The sequence below is a fragment of the Hevea brasiliensis genome, chromosome 13, assembly GCF_030052815.1.
Source record: "Hevea brasiliensis isolate MT/VB/25A 57/8 chromosome 13, ASM3005281v1, whole genome shotgun sequence".
NCBI lineage: Eukaryota > Viridiplantae > Streptophyta > Magnoliopsida > Malpighiales > Euphorbiaceae > Hevea > Hevea brasiliensis.
In genome coordinates this window covers 70,374,019-70,395,425 of record NC_079505.1, presented here as the reverse complement: position 1 = coordinate 70,395,425, position 21,407 = coordinate 70,374,019, and the positions used below count along the sequence as shown (strand labels likewise).

The 21,407-nt window shown below is 30.6% G+C and overlaps 2 protein-coding genes across 3 annotated transcripts; both read left to right on the top strand.

The window, feature by feature from the left end:
* Positions 1–2,599: 2,599 nt before the first annotated feature.
* LOC110638309 (pentatricopeptide repeat-containing protein At1g30610, chloroplastic) lies at positions 2,600–15,190 on the top strand. Of its 2 annotated transcripts, none has more exons than XM_058132174.1 (9): positions 2,600–4,149; positions 6,124–6,315; positions 7,883–7,964; positions 8,063–8,254; positions 9,829–9,942; positions 11,942–12,032; positions 12,110–12,267; positions 12,707–13,138; positions 14,544–14,609. In XM_058132174.1, the coding sequence occupies exons 1-9, from the start codon at positions 3,056–3,058 to the stop codon at positions 14,583–14,585; spliced, it is 2,397 nt and encodes a 798-aa protein (XP_057988157.1). In that variant the 5' UTR covers positions 2,600–3,055; the 3' UTR covers positions 14,586–14,609. The 2 variants fall into 2 exon arrangements, with proteins under 2 accessions (XP_057988157.1, XP_021644514.2); XM_021788822.2 differs by lacking the exon at positions 14,544–14,609 and adding an exon at positions 14,650–15,190 and having other exon boundaries at positions 2,602–4,149.
* Positions 15,191–16,391: 1,201 nt separating this feature from the next.
* On the top strand, positions 16,392–18,278 carry LOC110638306 (cold shock domain-containing protein 3-like). The gene is made up of 5 exons (XM_058133136.1): positions 16,392–16,425; positions 17,294–17,442; positions 17,530–17,589; positions 17,674–17,737; positions 17,814–18,278. Exons 1-5 carry the CDS (start codon positions 16,392–16,394, stop codon positions 18,263–18,265), a joined length of 759 nt encoding a protein of 252 aa, XP_057989119.1. The 3' UTR covers positions 18,266–18,278.
* The last annotated feature ends 3,129 nt before the right edge of the window (positions 18,279–21,407 follow it).

Below are 21,407 nucleotides of genomic sequence, written 5' to 3'. Positions count from 1 at the left end.
TTCAATTTCATTCGTGTACTTATTAAATAATTTATTTTAATATTTTTTATACTATTAATTAAAATAAAATTTTTAATTAATATTTTGTATTTTTATATAATTAAATAAAATTAAAAATTATAATTATAATAGTAAAAAATTATTATTATTATTATTATATTTTTATATAATTAATTAAATTTAAAAATTATTATTATAATTAATTTTAATTATTTAAAATAAACGTAAAAATTTTTTATATTTTGTTATAATTAAATAAAATTGGAAATTTACAAATAATTATAATTAAAAAAAAATATATATATATATATTTAAATTTTCTTATAATTAATTAAAATTAAAAAAATAAAAATATGAAAAAAATTACATTAATTTTTATTAAGCATAAAATAAGTTTGATTGCAATTCCATAACTTATATATATAAATTAAAAACCTTGAAAAAGAATTTAATTTCAATTTCACAATAAAAAAAATATAAATAAAAATTTATCATTCTATTTCTGATTCTCTTTGATTTCGATTTCGTTTTCAATTCTAATATACTAACCGAATAGGCATTTAAGTCTGATTGATTTAATATGCACAATACTCAAAGACAAGTATATACAGCTACTCTGAGTACCCTGTAGTCGGACAATGAGAGATAAAGATCCACAATCTAGTCATCCATAACAACCGCTTTCAAGCAGTTGTCCATGATGACTACTCTTGAGTAGTTGACCTTATTGGGCCAATAATGGGTGAGACTATTCCAATGAGGAACTGGCTCATTCAATGCTACTAGAACGTCTCCTCTCTTGTCATGATCCCTCTCTCACTCAGCGATAAAAACGTTTAGCTGGCTAAATAAGTGCAGATTGACTACTCACTATAAATGTGCCATAAATATATGGTAATCTAGCTATTTAAAACCTACAATTTGTAAGTGCTTAGTAACCGCCATTTCAGAAGAATCAAAGTGATTATGACCCCAATAGGAGACATCGCTTGATGTTTTTGAAACCTATTCTATATGTGATAGGGCCATTTGTATGGAATCCAATACATAGTGATATTTCATTGAGTTAAGGTTAGCTTATTAACTAAGGTAAGCACCCATATTCTTTGAAACCTTATTCTCTACATTTCCTCTCTCTCTTTTTTCGTTTTTTTTTTTTTTGAACATTCTCTTTTTCTCATCCTAACTTAAGCTTTTGAGTGTTAAGTGGGAGAAGTCCCTTGACCTTTTGACCTTGTGTTGTTTTGCAATTGAGAAGTAGAAATAGTACAAGTACCCAAAGAAGCCATATTGGAGGAGGGAGTACTTGTATCATCCTTGACCTATCCTTATAGCCTTAGATACATCTTTTCCACGTGTCATTCATATGAGATACCTCAAGTATCATTCTTTATCAAAGTCTTTATGTTCTATGTAAATAGAATATTACAATTCCTAAATTATTCTTCCATGAGAGCAAAACTAGAAATTCTCCAATAAGCGAGAATTACTTTTTCGCCTATCGTAAGATTTGGTGCAACGCGTTTGGGAGCAACAAAATCTTGGCCAAAACGCAACCTACTTTATGCCACCACCTCCACCACCATTGCAGTCATGGCGATGGACATAGCAACAACACCAATAGATGAAACATAGGAGTGAAAGAACGAGACATGACAATGAGGAATGGTGATTTGAGAAATAAGACCAAAGAAGGAAAGCATGGTCAATGGTGACTCAAGGACAAGTTTGCAGTGGCAGAGGAACGAAGGAGGAGATGGAAAGGGAACGACACGTAAAGAAATGAAAGGGAAGAGAAAAATGAGTTATGAAATTAGGGTTCAGAAATATAAGGCATTCAAGGAAGGTGGACTAGGCTTGGAAACTTTATAAGTTAAAATTATATATATATAATTTTAATTTTAATTTTTATTTCATGTAAATGACTTATCATAATAATAATTTAATAGTAAATTATAATTTATAATTAAATTTTATTATATTTATTGTAACATTAGCAAGTTAGAGAAATTTTAGTAGAGAATGATGCTCCAATTGACCTAGAACTTATTTTATAGGGAGGAAAATTAAAAAAAAATATATAGGAAAAGAAAGAAAAATTAATTCCCGTATTTTGTTGGAAGGAAGGAAGAAAAATTATTAATCTAATTTTCTTGTTCTGTAAAAAAAAAAAAAGAAAAGAAAAAAATTATAATAATTTGCATGGAAAATGTTTTTTTAACCATTTTGATTAGAAAGCAGTGTTAATTTTTGTGTTTACCCTTTATGCTTTATTTTATTTTATTTTAAATTTTATTTTTTAAATTATTTTATTTTAATTTCAAATTAAAAATATAAATAACTAAAATATGTATTCAAATAAATATAGTAAAACATAGATTTAATCTGAGAATAAATTATTATTAAATTGATATAATTTTATTATATTATAAAGAATTATATTAAATAAAAAAACAATATTATATTATAAATTTAACATAGTTATATATTAATATAAATTATTTTACTTTTTCTTTCCTATAAAAAATTAAAAAAAAATTCTTTTATAAAAATTTTACTTTTTCTATATAATTAATAATTCCATCAACTTTTTGTTTCCTAGCTTTCCTTTCTACTGCCTTTAGATATTTTTCATTGATACAAAATTGAGAACGCCAAACAACCTAATCCTATCCTAACTGAAACAATGGACAAAAATATTTTATTGTTACAGCGATAAATCCTTGAAGGACTATCTTCTGTGCTAGCGGCAGCGAAGAAAATTAATTGTAAAATCTGGAGCTTGTTTGATTTTTCTCGTCGTTTGGGAACTAGGAAAAATCGATTCTGCACTGCGAATTTGACTTGCTGCTAGCCCAGAAAGGCCCTGTAAGTTCATTGGATTCTTAGTTCTAGTTTTCTTGGTGAATTTCGTTTGCATTTTCAGGTTTAGCTGACCAATGAGTAGGAAGTTATTTTGCAATATAGATGAAGCTAGGAAGTGTTTTTTTATTCAGTTCATGATACGCTTTAACTTGGCTTTTGGGGGTCTGGTGGTGTGAAACTGTGGATTGCTATGGAAATCGTAACTATGGCAAATGGACAAATGGGTTTATCTTGTTTCGAAAGGAATGGAAATTTCACTGGCAGTTATAGCTGGAAACCATATTCTGCGTGTAGGTTTTGGAATTCTCGGCGATCCCTTTTTGGTTTTCCATTAAACACAACGAGTAGGAAGAAGATTAGAGTTTTGGGTTTTGGTATAAGAATTAAGGCTATTTCAAATGGAGATTCGGATAATCGGTTGGTTGGGGCTGGACTTCTTGAGAAAGAGTTTGAATTCAAGCCGTCCTTTGATGAGTATTTGAAAGCTATGGAGTCTGTTAAAACTGCTAAGGAGAAGAAGAAAGCCCTCAAATTAAGTGGGCATAAGTTGAAGGATGACTTATCATCATTGGGGAAAACTGAGAAGAGTTTCAAATTGAGGTGTAATCAAGAAAATATGTCCAAAGTCATGAAAATTGATGAGTTAGGGGACAATGTTGATGGAGCCATTGGCCAAAGTGATGTAAATAATGGTGAACATGATTACAAGGAAAGGACAGTTATAGAATCAAGTGTCAAATTGGCCAGGAAAGAAAGCAGTGCATATACTAATGTAAAGAGGAGGGAGGGAGGAATGACAGGAGATAGGCAGTGGTTGCGTAATCAAACTTGTAGTACAAATACTGAGTTGGAGGACTTGTATCAAGGTAGGAGTCAGAACACTGAAAGTGTGCAAAAAAGCACTATGGTAGTAGATAGCATTCAAAGGAGTAAAAGCACTATTGGCATAAAAGAAGAGGCTTCTTACGGTAAAAATTTACCAGAAATATTAGAAAGGAAGGGGAAGACCATTGAAAGAGAGGAAATTGGTGCTAGAGGGAGTAAAATAAGTGGTGGACTTGTGAGGAATCATGCACAAATTGATGAAAACACTTACAAGGAAATTGTGCAGAAAAAAGGATTTCCAAGTAGAAGCAATCTGGCTTTCCTTAATGATGGTGGTGATGATGATATGGAAATGGAAAGAGCTGCCTTCAAAATTTTTGAGGAATGCGAGGATATTACTCCTAGGCCACGAGCTTCAAAGATGGAAATGGAGGACAGAATCCAGAAGCTAGCAAAGTGGTATTTAATCTACCTCGTATTCTCCTTATAGTTTAGCTGTCTTGGATACATGCTTATTTCACCATGCATATTCATTTATGCTTGCATATAGATTTATAGGTAGATGCTTAAACCTATTTTGCATTTTAATCTATTGTTGTAATTTACCAGTCTTTGTATAGCTGGGCAAAGCAACCTGAATCTTAGCAGAAGCAGCATTTCCATTATATCAGTTTGACATTATTAATTTTTCAAGTTGCATAAAAATATATTTGTTTAATAGCTTGTATGTATAGACATTTGCTTTCCATCGGTATCTGAATTCTGTGAGAGCAAATATACTGCCACAGGTGGTGGTTGAATGGTTAACATGCTCCTCTTGCTTTCCCAGTGTTTTGTGGTGTGATAGCCTTAGCTGTGTGGAGTCTTGATGGGCAGCCCTTAGCCTTAGTTTTATGGGGCCATAAAGTGCTTGTACTAGGGCCCTTCCCTATTTTTGCACCCAGAATTACGGAAAAAAAGGGAGTTCTCATATGCAAGTTAACTAAATTCTTGTAGAACTTGTTAGGACTGTCAATCATCATGTGATGAACTTTTTCATGACTGAAGTTTTCTTTAAGAATGCAATTCTTGTGAGTTTCATCTCTTGTAAAATTCCTAGAGAAATTTTGAGCCTAAAGCTCATATGTAAATTTCATACACTTCTTATTTCCGTTTTAATACTTGTTAAGAGTCCCACATCTAAAAGGAAACATCATGTCTAAGGGATTTATAAGGATCAAGGGCCAACTAATTAATTGGTTAGTTTTAACTTTTTAGCAATGGTTGGTCTAATCTCAAGTACTTTACAGACTCTTGCCTCTATCCCATTCATTTACCTCCGCCCTTCAATTCATAAATTTTAATGATACCTCTTCATATCTGATAGTTTAGTGAGGAATGTCTTTGTTCCATAAGGTGGCTTATATTTCATTTTGATTTCTTAATTAAAAAATGGTACAACATATCCAAAAGATGAGTGTGGTAGAGATGTGGATGTTAAGATGGATGTTTGGTATTGCAATAATGGATAAAATTTGAAATGACCATATCCACTAAAGAATGCATGCAACACACATTGGGGATAAAATAAGAGTGTTAATTAAGATGGTTTGGTCATGTCTAACATAGAGAATCAAATGATCTTGTACGGAAATATGCTAAATTTTTTGTGGAAGGAGTCAGGAGGAAAAGGAAAAAATTTTAAATGACGTGAAAAGAAGTAGTATTAAAAGATTTATAATTTTTAAAAATTGATGTGGAGCTAGTCTCAAACAAAGTTGAATGGTGAAAAAAGATCCACATTTATGACCCCAACTAGTTTGGATTAAGGCTTAGTTGTTGTTTTTGTTTGTTGTATTCTTGTATAAGTATTAGGACTCATTATTGGCATCATCATCAGATATATCCATATGACATCATGCCACATGCCTTATCGAGGGGAAAAAAAAAAGAAATCATATTTTTGGAATTCTATTTGTATTTGATTTTAGTTATGTGAACAACTAAAATGAAATAAATCATTATTTATATATTGTTATCATTATTATTTGATAAAAGAATAAATTTTATTAAGAATTAATTAAGATTGTACATAATGGAGGATAAGATATCCTCCAAGAATGAACAAATTCAGAAGGAAAATATTTAGTTAGAAACAAAACAAAACTAGGAGAAGTAGAAGTCCTCTAATCAATAATTTTCAATTTTTAGTTGTATACTTGTATTCTTTTTCAAGTGATATTCTTTTTAATGAATGTTTGCATCCCCCACGGGTATAAATTAATGTTGATCTGAGTACATTTGAAATCTTCTTTGCTAAATTTGCCTGTGATGTCATATTTCTTTCTGCCTTAATTGTTGAAGTTCAGTCTTTTTTGTATCATGTCTGTTCCCTATTTATTTAATGTGATCTTATCATGACCTGATTCAAGTTAAAGTATTTTCTTTTGATAGTCTAAATGGTGCAGATATTGATATGCCTGAGTGGATGTTCTCTAAGATGATGCGTAGCGCAAAAATAAAGTACACAGATCATTCTGTATTGAGGGTTATCCAGATATTGGGTAAACTGGGAAATTGGAGGCGAGTGCTACAAGTCATTGAGTGGCTTCAAATGCGTGAGCACTTTAAATCTTATAGGCTAAGGTATCACTTCGTCCCCTCTTCCATGCTCCAAAATAAGTAGGCATGGCTTAGAGTGGTACTTATTGCTTTTTATTAAATAGGCTTGAAGACCTATTTGGAAGTACAGGTGCTGTGGTGGATTTCTTATTAACATATGTGCTGTTAAAAATGGATCTGGTAGGATTAAGAAAAGTACTGGAAGTAGTTAGAAATAAGTTAGTCAGGCGTGGTTTAGCAACAATCCAAATGCATATTGATGGCAATGACAATGATATTAGAGTCTTTGGAGGTGCTGGTTAAAAAAAGATATATGTACTGCGTCTAAGAAAAGAAACTGATAAATCGAAACAAAAATGGAGAATAAAATGCTAAATTTCCAAAGTCAATTTGCAGGCTTCTTCTTCTTCTTCTTCTTCTTCTTCTTCTTTACAAGAATATAGAAAAAAGGATAAACTAATTCAGTAACACTCTTCATTTCTATTTTTCAAATTTGAATTTTTGAGGTCTTTAAAAGGTCCATGTACTGGAAGCCAATAAAGAAGGCAAGAAAATAAGTCTTGATTCTTAAATTCTAGGCTGTTCTCTGCAACCAAATACTCCCAATATTGCAACACAAATTAGTAGATCATTAGCTCAAAGAAAAAAGGTTAGTAGGTAATCATCTGAGCCTCTTTCCTCTTGTCATAGGTTCTAAACTTTACTTGCATAAAACCATCTCAACATCTATGAACATACCAAACTTAAAAAATGCAAAAGAACCTACTCCAAATAAACCATGAAGTGACGGAGCAAAGAAAAGGATGAGAACATGACTCACTTTTGCTTAAGTTCGTATACCTTGAATAAGTAAGTACTATTGATTCTTTAAAGATTTGCAAACCAAACTACAGTTCCTTATTTTGGACAAAATTTTCTACTTCCTCTTTTAAACATCACTATATTCTTGCCAATGATATTTTTGTTCTTAAAATTTGACACAATTTTTTAAGAATTTTGTGGTTATTACCATCTAATGTGCAAAAGTGTGTCTAGGTGCAACTGGAAGGAGAAATTTCTTTATAATGTCATTGAAATGACTTCATTTGGTCTTTTTGTGCTACTGTAAATTCATTCTTTTGCGAATGTTATGCGTACAATTTTTAGTACCTGGTCCATGGAGACTTTTGATTTTCAAATGGAAAGCAAAAAAATAATATTTTCAGTGCTTTTCTGGGCAATGCAAATTTTGGAATTGGTGTTTGTATGGATTCTCTTTTAGGATTTTTCTTCCTAGGTGGTGGATTTGAATTATAGCGCTTTGGAATTCTTGAAATACACATTTTATTTTCATTACAGAATATGCCTATTATTTTTTTTTTCCTTTTTACAAATTATTCATTACTATCAAATTCCACTATTTATGAATTACTTAAGAAAATCATGGTCATTGCATGAATACTCTTGAATTTGTAAATTCTTTGTTTTTTGTTTAGTTTTCATTTGGTAAGCTTGCTCTTTTTATTTATTTTGCTATTGTGAAGGGAGAAAAAGAAGCCTAAACTTTATTTTATTTTTTGCATTACAACATTTATTCTTAATGGTGATGCAGATACATTTATACAACTGCACTTAATGTACTTGGGAAGGCACAGAGACCGGTGGAGGCCCTCAATGTATTTCATGCAATGCAGGTAACATACAACTTGTTTGATGTGTAGCTTGCTCCTTTTTCATTAACTAAACATCATAAAATCTAGTGTTCCCTAACTGTCTTTTATTTTCTTTCCAGCAACAAATGTCTTTGTATCCTGACTTGGTAGCTTATCATTGTATTGCTGTCACTCTTGGACAAGCAGGCCATATGGAGCAGCTTTTTGATGTGATTGATAGCATGCGATCTCCTCCCAAGAAGAAATTTAAAATGGCTTTGATTGAGAAATGGGACCCTAGATTGGAGCCAGATATAGTTGTCTTCAATGCGGTTAGTAATACTTGGCTGTAAACCAGTAACCTGTATATGGAAAATACTCTGTAATTTTACATTTCTTCTGTTGATAAAATGGACTGGACTTAACTCTGTGCCAAAAGGCGCATTGTGGGAGGGGAGTTGGGAGGATTGCCCAAGTTATAAGCATTTTAGCCTAATACCCATCCGATGTGGGACTTAACACGCCCCCATCATGCTCAGGGCTAGACATTTGAGGGTGGCCAACACCGAGATTGGGTCGACTTTAATACCATTTTAACAAAATGGACCGGGCCCAACTCCATCCTTAGAGATTTTTTTTTTTTTTTTTTGAATATGATCCTAAGAGAAACCTTGTGGGTAGAGTATTGCCCAAGTCATATACAAAGTATTTTGCCTGATACTCAGCCGATGTGTGAGTTAACATTTTTGTTATGTTAAAACCAATGATCATGATTGCTGGTGGTACCAATTAGCCAGTAAATCACGTTGGCCATTTGTGTATCACTGTGTGTAAATTTTGCACTTCTTTGTTTCTTTAAGACCCATGTTGAGGATTGCTGGTGCCACCACTCATATAGCATACTTTGCACGCTTGTTAGAGACGCGTTCATAGGCAAGGCCTATGCTAGACATGGTCAACGGCAACAAGAATGGCAGCAACTAATTTTGGCAACAAGCATGGTGGCAGCTTTGAGATATTATTCTAATTATTATGAATTTCATTTTTAGTAGTCTTCTTATTTTATATAAAGTCCTTGATCATAGGTTCCTATTTTGGAAGAAAACTATATTATGTAATCTCTATATAAACAGGACATATTTATGAATAGAAAGGGAAGCGAAATTATTTTTAAAAATATTACGAAGTTCCAGAGCTCCCTCAAAAGAGCTTTACTTCAAGCCACTATAGGTTCCTCATCTAGAGGCAGAAATACCAAGGGGAATTCATTCCATCCTGAAGAGGATTACCCTGTTCAGCAGCCTGTGACATGATGCTACTCAAGGGCCCATAACAACATGCCAGTCATGTAATAAATAGTATTTATATACATAAGCATATGTGTCAGCACAGGTGTGCGCTTTGAAGTCAGCATGATTTGATATATTTGGATTGAAGGTGGAAGCTACCAACATCACTAGCCTGATGTTTATGGTCTATGACTTTGTGAGCTGTTAGATGAGTTTTTAAACTGCATCTACAGTGTCTCAAAATATAGCATGAAGATAAGGTTTTAGCTTCATATCTATGCTGTCAACAGATGAATATAACACTGCATGCCATATTAAATTTGGGATGACATGGAAGACTTTTTGATGCTGTCAATACTTTGGAAGGGGCTTGTTTCCCATAGTCTATAAGATCTTTCCAAAAATTTTAAATACATTGCTTTCTTTTATTGTTTTCTTTGGTGATGATTTCATTGCTTTTCACTAATCTGGCAACATCAAGTATGGATTGAAACCTTGAACTGCACTCTCTAGTGCATTACTGTTTTATCTAAAGATTAGAGCAATCATCTTTATATAGTTTAATTTACTCTATATACCTCTGTGTAAATAATAATTTGAAATTTCTCATTATGTAGGTCCTAAATGCTTGTGTTCAGAGGAAACAATGGGAAGGTGCATTTTGGGTTTTACAGCAATTAAAGCAACAGGGCCTACAACCTTCTACCGCAACTTATGGACTAATCATGGAGGTAATAGATGCTTGTACTTTCTGCTTCGGTAGGACCATAATTCTGCCGTGTCCCTCACTATGATTTTGGCCCACTCTTTTGCAAAGGACTAGAGCAGTGCGGTGATCTTACATTATGAGTAGTCATTTTGGCTACGCATCACGCAAATTATTATTATTTTATTTTAATAATATAATTTAATATGTATTTTTTTTATATTTTATATGTTCAATATCATACTATAAAATTTTGTTAAAGATAAAATTCTTAATTAATTATAATTTTATTTCAAGTATTAATAAATAAATAACTTGATTAATAGATTATTTTTTATTATTTTTTAAATTATTTGACATATACCAATAAAAGCATAAACAAAGTAGGAAAAAACAAATATTCCATCTGGCAATTTTTTAAGTATCATTATTAAAATTCTTATATTTTAAATATAAGAAATTTTTTAAATTAAATTTTTAAATTTTGTAAATAATTTCTTAGTGAATATATATATATATATATATATATATATATATATATTTTTTTTTTTTTTTTAAAAAAATAATTCACCTTTTTTATAATTTAACCGAAAATTTAATTAAAAAATGATTGATTTTTAGAAATATATAATTTGATGAGCATAGTTTTATAATATCTTAAATTGTAAACTTAAGAATTTTAAAATTCTTAAAAGATGTACTAAAAAGAATTTTAGATAACTATTTTTTGCATGAGATAAGATTTTAGTAATTGAAATTTAAATATGTTTAGATAAAAGTTGATATTTAATATAATAAGCTAATTTTTTATATAAAAAATATAAAAATAAAGATAAAAAATAGGCTATGCCACATGGCTATTTTTTAAACACTTTTATTAAGTTAGATGACAATCTTATAAAGTCATTATAAGGCTTAGCTTTAATGTATATATAGAGCTAGAGAGATTTCTGTTGGTATATGTAAGATACAGAGAACTGCTTGTGCTTAGAAGCCAGTGAATGATTATGATGTCTAAATTTTTTCTGTTGCAAAGAAAAATACCTATGTTTGGGTACTGTAGAATGTAGCTTGCATGTGCATTTATAATTGCAATATAGCATGTTAAGGTTAAGCATAATCTTTTAAATTAAAAAAGAGTTAAGCGTAATCATCCATATACTGCATTGTTTCCTGTATGCTTGTTAGTGATGCCAGAAAATTTTAGCAACATAGAAATCAACACATTTCTGAAAACTTCTGTTTGGGAGGTTTTTTCTTTTTGGAGTTCAGGAGAGAGAGATGGGAAAAAAGCAAGACTTTGAACCCTTTATTTCCTGCACGACAAGCAGGTATTTCACTACTAGACAGCTAGAACAGGGGATTTTGGGAGATTACTTTGATTGCCAATTATCCCAAACCTTACGTTCAAATGCACATGCAAATTTTGCATTTTTTTCTAATATGCTGCAGCATACCATATGATCTTCTTGTTGCATTCACACTTATTCTCACTTCCCTTTCTCCTTTTCCTCTCTCATTGATTATCCTACTACTAGAAAGCTCTAGTAATTGAATCTTCTAATAAACTCTCTCTATTATCACCAATAAAAGGGTTAAAACTTCCTAATTTTTTCTTGCGAACAATAGCTTGTTGCTATTCATGATGTTGCTTCCTATTTTATAACGATATTCTGGGTTGTAAGTGGGTTTTACCTCTGTGCATTGTAATGAAATTAACTCTTTTTAGCTGATAAAATTTCATTCTTTTATTCTTGTAGTTATGTACTCCATTTACATCTAACCATGTGCATATTAGTGCTATTATTGTGTTTATTCTTTAATAAAAGAAAATATTGCTCTTCTGAGATAGGAAGACAACAGCTGTTATGAACTTGTCACTTGGTCACACTATGCTATAAACTGCAGCTTCTTAGAACTTAAAATAGATTTTTAAGATTCTGGTTTCTTGAATATCCATTTCAATTAGAGAGAACCAGAAAAAGGTAACAAATTTTCCTTAAAAGGTTTTTCTGCTTGAGCAGGTTATGTTTGCATGTGGCAAGAACAACTTGGTTCATGAGTTTTTTAGGAAGGTGCAGAAATCATCTATTCCAAATGCTATAGTTTATAAAGGTACTTGACTGATCAGTCCTTTCTCCCACATGATTGTGTAGAACTTCATTTTTAAAGTAAATACTTTTTGCATGCAGTTCTTGTGAATACTCTATGGAAAGAAGGTAGGACAGACGAGGCTGTATTGGCTGTTCAAGACATGGAAAGACGAGGAATTGTGGGCTCTGCTGCTCTTTATTATGATCTTGCTCGATGTCTTTGCAGTGCTGGAAGGTGCCAAGAAGCACTATTGCAGGTAATTTGATTGTGTTTAATCTGTTTTCTTTATGTTTGCTAAAATTTTAATACATTTAAAGTCTTTTTTCACCAAACAATTCAACAAAAACCAATTTGTTTTGTATGAGTTGAATTATATGCAAGTTTGCAGAACTCTTTGACATTTTTCATGAGAAAACTTGATATTCAATGTAGATTGCTGACTGCACCATCTTAAAGTTGAGATGATACAGCTATTGAATAGACAAGAGAAACTAATGTACCATAAGACATCACAAAATCATGAATTGATGATGATCGTAGTGCAATATTTCTTGATACAACTTTTTTCCATTTACTGTTCTATTATTACAATGCATCCGGTGGTGCTTCACTGCTTCATACTGAATATGCAAATTCATCCTGTATTTTCCTGGTGAACATGGATAAACTTTTTCACTTAATGCTTCCTTTCACAGGTTGATAAAATATCAAAGGTAGCTAATAAGCCTCTTGTGGTAACCTACACTGGCTTAATTCAAGCTTGCCTGGACTCTGGAAGCATTCAAAATGCTGTGTACATCTTCAACCATATGAAGCAGTTTTGCTTTCCAAATCTTGTTACTTGCAACATAATGCTGAAAGCATATATTGACCATGGATTGTTTGAAGAAGCAAAGGGGCTTTTCCACAAAATGTCAGAAGATAGCAACCATATCAGGAGTAAATCTGATTACAAGTTTAGGGTAATGCCAGATATCTATACTTTTAACACCATGCTAGATGCATGCATTGCAGAGAAGAGTTGGGATGATTTTGAGCATGTCTACAGAAGGATGTTTCAGCATGGGTACCACTTCAATGCAAAACGTCATCTTCGGATGATACTGGAAGCTTCAAGGGCTGGAAAGGTATTTTATTGAATCATTGTCATGCTTTATTGTTAGTGCTTGTGTGAAAAGGCTGATGAAATAGATGTTCACAGGTTTTAGTATCTTGATAATTGTAGCATAGTAGAAGGCCTATTTGTGGGAGACTGGGACCCTTAACAATAGCTGTGTCCATAATGAATAGCTCAATTTCAGGTGCTATTATATTAAAAGGGAAATGGAATGCATACAATTTTTCTAACGCTTTAAGAGAATAATGGAATTATTGTCTTTCTGTAGGCCATTATTTTAATGCACTATTAACTGAAAACTCATGAATGTGTCCTTTGTCCTAAGAATGTTTAAAATTTATTGTAAATTTTGTAAATTGGAAAGTTAGTGGAATCCATGAATTTCAACATATCCTGTTAAAAATTTGCATATTATAGTTTGTAAATGATCATTACCATGATATTTTATGAGGCACAGAAACACACATGACAATAAAAGTTGGGTTGATGACAAATGCAATAAAAATGGCAGCACTGCTGATGGAGATGGTTGTGATATTGCTTGTTTCAGTCACCCCAAAAGCAATGATTGATGAGCCACAAAAAAATTTCCTAGTGAAAAACTAATGAGGAAGTAGTACTATTGTCAGTGGTGGTTATAGTATTAATGGTGTTAATTATCTTGATATTGCTAGTGTCAATAATGGTAGCTGCAGAGATACAGTACTGATGAAGAAAGAAATTGATACTACAGTCAAGAATAGTGGTGATGAAGGTGGCAATGTTCATCATGATTGTTGTGAATTAGCTTATTACAATTTATGGTAATAGAGATGATGGTGATGTTAGGAAAGGCTGAGTTTGTAACAAAGAGTGGTAGGAACAGTAATAGAGATGGCCATGGCAAAGGTGGTGATTATGGTGCTTAGTGAATGGAGGTGGTAAATTCAGGAATCTTCAGTTTATAAGATTGCGTTTGTTCATCTGAAAGTTGTGCAAGTACAAAATCCTAACATTGATGACAGATATGACTTTGATGGTGGTTTGCCAATGCTTGAAGGGCTCAATAAATTACCTATATCTTAATTTCCCTTTTTGAAATGTGCAGGTGTTGATGGAATATCTGGCTGTGAGTTAACCCGACATTATACTAGTAATACTTACAGAAATTTTGTCCTGGAATAATCTTGGGATCTTAGTACCATTGAATGTTTTTAATGGGGTTCGGTATAATTGTTCTCTGCAAGAAAACTACCTTCTGTTCTCTGGATGATGATGATGATTAATATTTGTTAAAATTATTAAGGATGGATGTGATTGCTGTGAGGTTAATGTGGCATGCACACTTTTCCTACAGATGATAGTTTCTAGCGAAAAACAACTTATAATGCATGGTTATATCTATCGGAAAATTTTAATAACTATTATGTTTGCAGGGAGAACCGTTAGAAATGACTTGGAAGCACTTGGCTTTCTAGCAAAAACAACTTATAATGGATGGTTATATCCATCGGAAAATTTTAGTAACTGTTATGTTTGCAGGGAGAACCGTTAGAAATGACTTGGAAGCACATGGCTCGGGCAGATCGGACTCCTCCATCTCCTCTCATCAAAGAAAGATTTTGTGTAATGCTTGGTGAAGGCAACTCTGATTCTGCTGTTGCCTGTATTACCACTAATCCTATGGGAGAATCGCAGGCATTTTCAAAGAGAGCTTGGTTGAATTTATTCAAGGAAAATGCTCAACGGTTTAGAAGGGATACTCTGATCCGACTGGTCCGTGAGTTGAGTGTGCTTGTTGCCAGAAGCAACCCACCAAATCCTGTATTGCAAAATCTATTAACAGCTTGTAATGATTTTCTAAAGACTCCTGTAAAAGTTCCTGAAGGCAACCTGGCAGAAATCGTATGTACAGTTCAATCTTAAACGACTTCCAAATCTTGATGAAATGAATTTATTCATACTTCTCTAATATCAAATTATACACTTTCTCAGTGTCATGTGTAACATTTTCTCATGGTTATGAGATCAAAAGGAACAATGATTTATCTAAATACATCTTCTTCCCAAGTGTTTTGACCAAGTATTCTTCTAAGTTTCATGTTTCATCTTAGGAAATGACTTGTAAGCATTATTCTTGTAAGCTAGTTTGACAAGTATTTTTTCATGTTATTTTCATCTAATTTTTTAAATTTTAACACGTATCTAATTAATATTTTTTTAATAAATTTATTAATAAATATGTTTATAAATTATTTTTTATTAAACATGTCAATTATTTATTTGTAACTAAATACTAATCAGACACATATACGTAACCAAACACACATAATTACTAAGGGCAGGCAAAACATAAGAGATGAATATGACACCTTCTGTGAAAAGGAAACTATGAATTTTACCATACCATTTGTATGTTATAGTCAAGTTAATAGTATTGATGTTAAAGCTAAATTAAAATTGAGATACTCCTGTTGAAAGGCATCATTATTTAACTTTTCCATGTATTAAAATCAATCCTATCAATTTACACAAGGAAAATGCATTATTCAGTTAATAATCAATTTTAATCAATAAAATTCAATTATTTTGGTGAGAGTAAGTTCAATTTGATTTGATTTTCAGTTAATAATTAAAAAAATTTTTGATTGTCAGTTCAATTACTTAACCAAAATAATTGAAATAATAGAATTTATATTAATTATAGCAATATATATTATAAATAATATATTATTTGTATAATTTTATTAATAATATTTAATTTATAATTATTCTTTTACTAATGACAAATCATATTTATTATTTTTTATAAATAAAAATGAGTAAAAATATATTTTTATTAATATTTTATTTATAATTAGTGATGTAACATATATATTATTTTTTCCAATTAATTCATACTAGAAAATTTCAATTTCGGTTATGTTCAGTTTTTTCTCAATTTTAGTTTGGTTTAGTTATTATTTTAAAATCAATTAAAAATTCTGTTAGATTAATCGAATACTCACTTTGATTTTCAAATGTGATTAGAGGATTTAGTAGAAAGAAAGAAAAATTAAAAAAAAAATCCATGATCTACCTCAAAATTAAACTCTAAAATCAATGATTTTTTCCTTTTATAAAATAATTCTGTGGGGAATTTAAAGTTAAAGATCACCTTTTATTAGAAGAGAGATTAAGATCTCCTTTATCAGAACAGAGATTTGGTCTTCTGAAAAATGAAAATGAAAAGAGCCTCTCTTACCAATGAAGCATGTTATTGCATGCTTTGAGTAAAAGAACACATGGAAAAGTTTTCACATGAACCTCAATGTGCAAGTATGAACTCATCTTAGTAAAACACATTTTGAACATAAACTCTTCAAGATGATTTAGAATGGAAACCAGGGCTTGAAAATAATTAAAAGTCTAAACATAAAGCCATTTAATAGTTCAATATCATTCAATTAATTGCCTTATTACTATGCATACACCAATGGGATCCATGACCCATAAGTAGCATATATGGCTCATTTTCCTTTATGTAAATCCACAGAAGCAAATTTTAGTTACCCATAAAAGGCATGAGCGCTACAACTTAAAGAGTTAAGGTAGTAGCAATGGACATATGCCAATTCTACATTTTCCATTAAATGATAGCTCTATTAACAGATAGTATCATTAATGAAGGAAATCAAAAACCAGATTCCTTCCTAGAAAAGGAAAACAAATCTTTAGCTCTCTTGAATTCCATCAACAGCAGCCACATGTGTAAAAGCATAAGGGATTCTTTTTTTATTCATTTTCCTCTGGAGCTATATTTTCATCCAAGTCCTACAATGGAAAATTCTGAAAATTGAGCTAAAATTTCCAAAAATGTATTGTCTTCTTATCAACTTTAAAAATTTCTACAATTTGTAATCCTCTTTTAAATTCTATTTTCTTTCATGCATAGCTTAAAGCGTTATAATATGAATTTTCAGATTGTGCATGAATTCATATAAGTAATGTGTGTGCACACATCCATCTTATATTGTACAAGTTATTTGACATTTAATATGGATGAAAGCATTTTTTTTCATGTTTCCTACATTCCTCATTCATTTTACACTGATAAAAAGGTAGTGTTACCTCTTTTCAAGATGGGGGTAATTTCCACTAAAATCCTAATCAATTTCTGTCAATGTCTTCTTGCATTATTATGCAGAAGACATAAAATTTGATGCAAGTCAATATGAGTTCTTTGGGAAAAATGTGGTGGATTACGAGCTAGGCGGATTCGAGGAAGCTGTGGATAATGCTTCTGCTGAGAAGGCTCAAGATCATCAAGATCTCCAATCATCTGGAAAACAGAAGGCTTGAATTTGTGTATCAAATGAAGCTTGAATTAAGTCCATGGATGAACCTTGAACATTTTCTTAACTAATTTGCATACAAACATAGGTTAAAGAAGTTGCATCCTCCTCATTCTATATTAATGATCTTGCAATTTCTTTCACAAGGGTAAGTAAGATTTCTTAAAAATCATTCTTTTTCAATCACATTTGCAATGATTATTGGCTGAGCTTTCGCTGCTGTGTCTTTCAGTTGAACAGGATTAGTGAACCAAGAAGAGATGAGAAGAGAGTCCCTTCTTCTACCATGGAAATGAGTGAGTAGAAACTGAACTACTGTTGTTATGTATTTGCTCAGGTGCATTACTGCTATATAACTTTGGTGGTGATCAGGAGGATTCGGCAACAATAGGAGAAGGAGAGGAACAGTGAAATGGTATAACAATCAAAGAGGGTATGGATTTATAACACCAAATGATGGTGGGGCAGATGTATTTGTGCACTACTCATCTCTGAAGTCTGATGGGTGCATACACCTGTCCCCTGGCACATTAGTGGAGTATGAAAGTGTTCTAAGTGCTTCTGATGCCAAAATGCAAGCAATTAATGTGACCGCTCCAGGCGGAAGATTGCTTCAAGACAGTAGAAAAGCTGGTCTTGGAGAGGCAACCACCACCAGCAGCAATGCTGTTGGTCCTTGTTTCAATTGTGGGGAATGGGGTCACATAGCCAAGAATTGCTCCATTGTTGCACAAGGTCATCAAGGTGGCAGTGTATGGTTCGGTTTTGCTTCTTGTTGTTACTGTGGAAAAATGGGTCATCTAGCTAATAATTGTCCTTATTAAAAATTGACGTAAGTTTTGGGATATTGAAGTAGACCAAAATTTGAAAGAATTGAATGGTGAAAAATGAGTAGACTTCATTGTTATTTATAAGGTGGGTGGCCTTGGAAAAGGGCTTAGGAGCAACCAAACACTTTATGGAATGTCTGTGTGTCGGTTTATGTCGAACTCACATTTACATATTTCGTATCTAATTTATATTGAATTAAAAATTTTAAAATATTTATGTTAATAAGATTATATCCAGTTTGGGCTCTAAATTTGTCTCAAACGAAAACTAGATCATTTACTTTTTTTTTTTAATTAATTAAGCCCTTATATTTATTGAATTTCATCAATTAATTAGACCCAATTTCTCAGAATTTTCTCATGTGATTGCACATGATAGTAGCATCCGTTGATCTTTGCAAATATTGTTAAGAGAAACAAGCACGTATCCTTCAAAATTGAATTCCCCCAATCATAATTGAGGTTGCACTATCTTGACCCTAATCTCCACTCTCGCTTGCTCATCTTCTTGGCTCAACTCCAAGCTCCACTCTTTCCCTCGACCATGCCCTTCGCTGCAAACTGATCTAGTCTAGAGCCATGTCCGATGTTCTCAACTTTTTCAACTTGCCGTAAGTTAAGGCTGAAACCCTAAAATTTTGATTAGGACTAAAACTTATTTTAAAATATTAATTGAATTAAATCAAAATTAATAAAAAAAAAATGATTGAAATTGAAAATATTTAATCAATTATTGTTTTAATAAAAAAATATAATATATATTTTATATTATTAATTAATTAATAATAATAATAATATATTTAACCCTATAATAAGTTCAACCTAAATTAAATTTAACCCTCATGAATAACTCTACTTAAAAATACAACACTAAAAAAAAATTAAAATATTAACGATAATTTTTTTAAAATTTATTATTTAATTTTTGTATTTTAATAAAATTAATTATTTAATTTTTATATTTTTAAAAATATGTTATTTAATTTATGTATTTTATTTTTGTTAAACTATTTAATTCTTTCGTCAAATTTTCAATTACTCGTACTATTTATACTAATTAGTCTTTTTATTTTAAAAAAATTAATTAATTGATCTTTATATTTTAAAAAAATATTACTATTTAGTCTCTTTAATGAAACTAATTAATTGGTTCGTGTGTTTTTAATTTTTTAAATATCAATTTTATATTTTTTCTACTCAAAAATAATTTTTCTTGATTATTTAGAAATTTAAAAAAACTGAATCACTTTTTTACATATGCCGCTTGGACCATTTTTATTAATAAATAAAAATAAAGAGTGAATGAGGGAGAGAATGATATAAATGTAGAGGAGAAAAATATGAAAAGAGAAAAATAAGGGAGAATAATAGAAAAAATAAGGAAAAGAAATATAAAGAGAGAAAAATAAGAGAAGATAATAGAAAAATAAGAGAGAGAATATTATAATAGTTTAGGTATAAAAATAATTATAAGAATTAAATAGTTAACAAAGTTGAATTATAAGAATTAATTAATATATTTTTTTAAATATAGAAATTAAATAATTATTTTTAATAAAATAAAGAGATTAAATAGTAATTTCATTAATATTAGTTAACGAAAAAATTGATGAAAAATAAAATAAAATATAAAATTTAAATAATATATTTAAAAAAATTTAAATAATTAATTTTATTAAAATATAAAACTAAATAATAATTTATCTATTTTCATCTTACCTATTAAATCTCTATTTAAAAAAAAAAAAATTGGGTTGAACACGCAAGGTCCAAGCCCGCCAGCATCGGAAGGGGCCTAGTGGACAACTTGTTAGAGTAAAACAGGTCAATTAGTACCAAACATCAATAGAATTAATAATGAGATTTTTTTAAGCAAATCAGAATATATATATATATATATATATATATATATATATATATATATATATAGTATTTTTTTATTTTTTATTATATTTTGATTTATTTATTTCCCTATTCACTTGTTGAAATTATTTATTGCGATAATTGTTGCCTTCACTGAAATTGAAAAAAAAAAAAATTGTTGCTTTCTTATTGTTGTGATTTCACTTTTAAACTCATTTTCCTTAGTTTATATTAAAAAAAATCAACTAATTACTCAAAAATAATCAAAACTCATTAATTAAATTTAATTAAATAATCATATTTCAAATTTATCAAATCAAATTATTTAATTTAGTTATTTTTTATGAGGAATTTATTTAGTTTTTAATTTAATTTAATTCAATTAAATATAAATAAATTTTAATTTTTCAAATTTTTTTATTCAAATTGAAATCAAACCAACTGTTAGTGCTCCCTTACCTAAAAAGTGTTAAGTGCCTTGAGAATTCAGTCTCTCCTTTTTGTCATTACCTAAGATCTCAACAAGTTGTAGCTATCTTCTTCAAGTCTTAAAAGACTTAGACTTGGCTCCTCTCCATCTTTATTGAGACCCTTTGAGTAGAATGGGAAGGTCAAACCATATGGGTTTTGATTGGGTGCTTCCTTAGGCAATTAAAACCTATAAATTGACTATACAAACCTAAACTCAACATCAAGTTAGGTACCCAAAACATAACATGCTATGGAGTTTGAATATAAGAATAAAAGATGACCTAACAAATTTCTTCTTCTTCTTCTTATTATTATTATTCCTTACAGACTCACCTTAGGATAAGGACAACTAGCCAGCTTCTATTATCTATCTATATAGAAAAAGAACAATTTCCTTAGTATATATATATATAAATGCTTGTCCATAAACAAAGTTATATATGCACACTATAAAAGGCATGCTACAACATATCAAGTTGCTATAAAAAAAGTTGTAGATAAAGTTGACTGGGCCTCTCTTTACAAGTGCTACATTTACATTATTGAGATATATTCATATTTGTTTTATAATTGTAGGACAGCTAATTGAAGCATATAAATATGGTTTTATTTTTATATTCACATGTGTAAGGAAATCAAAAGCAATCACCGAGTGAGTAGCCTGCTGGTTAATCTGGTGATATATTTTTATCTCATTTTAGTTTAATTCACTACACTAATATTGATAACTAATATTATTTTTATTTAGAAGTATGAATGAGTCAGTAGCGGATTGTCCAGTGGTGTGTTTCTTAGGATGCCA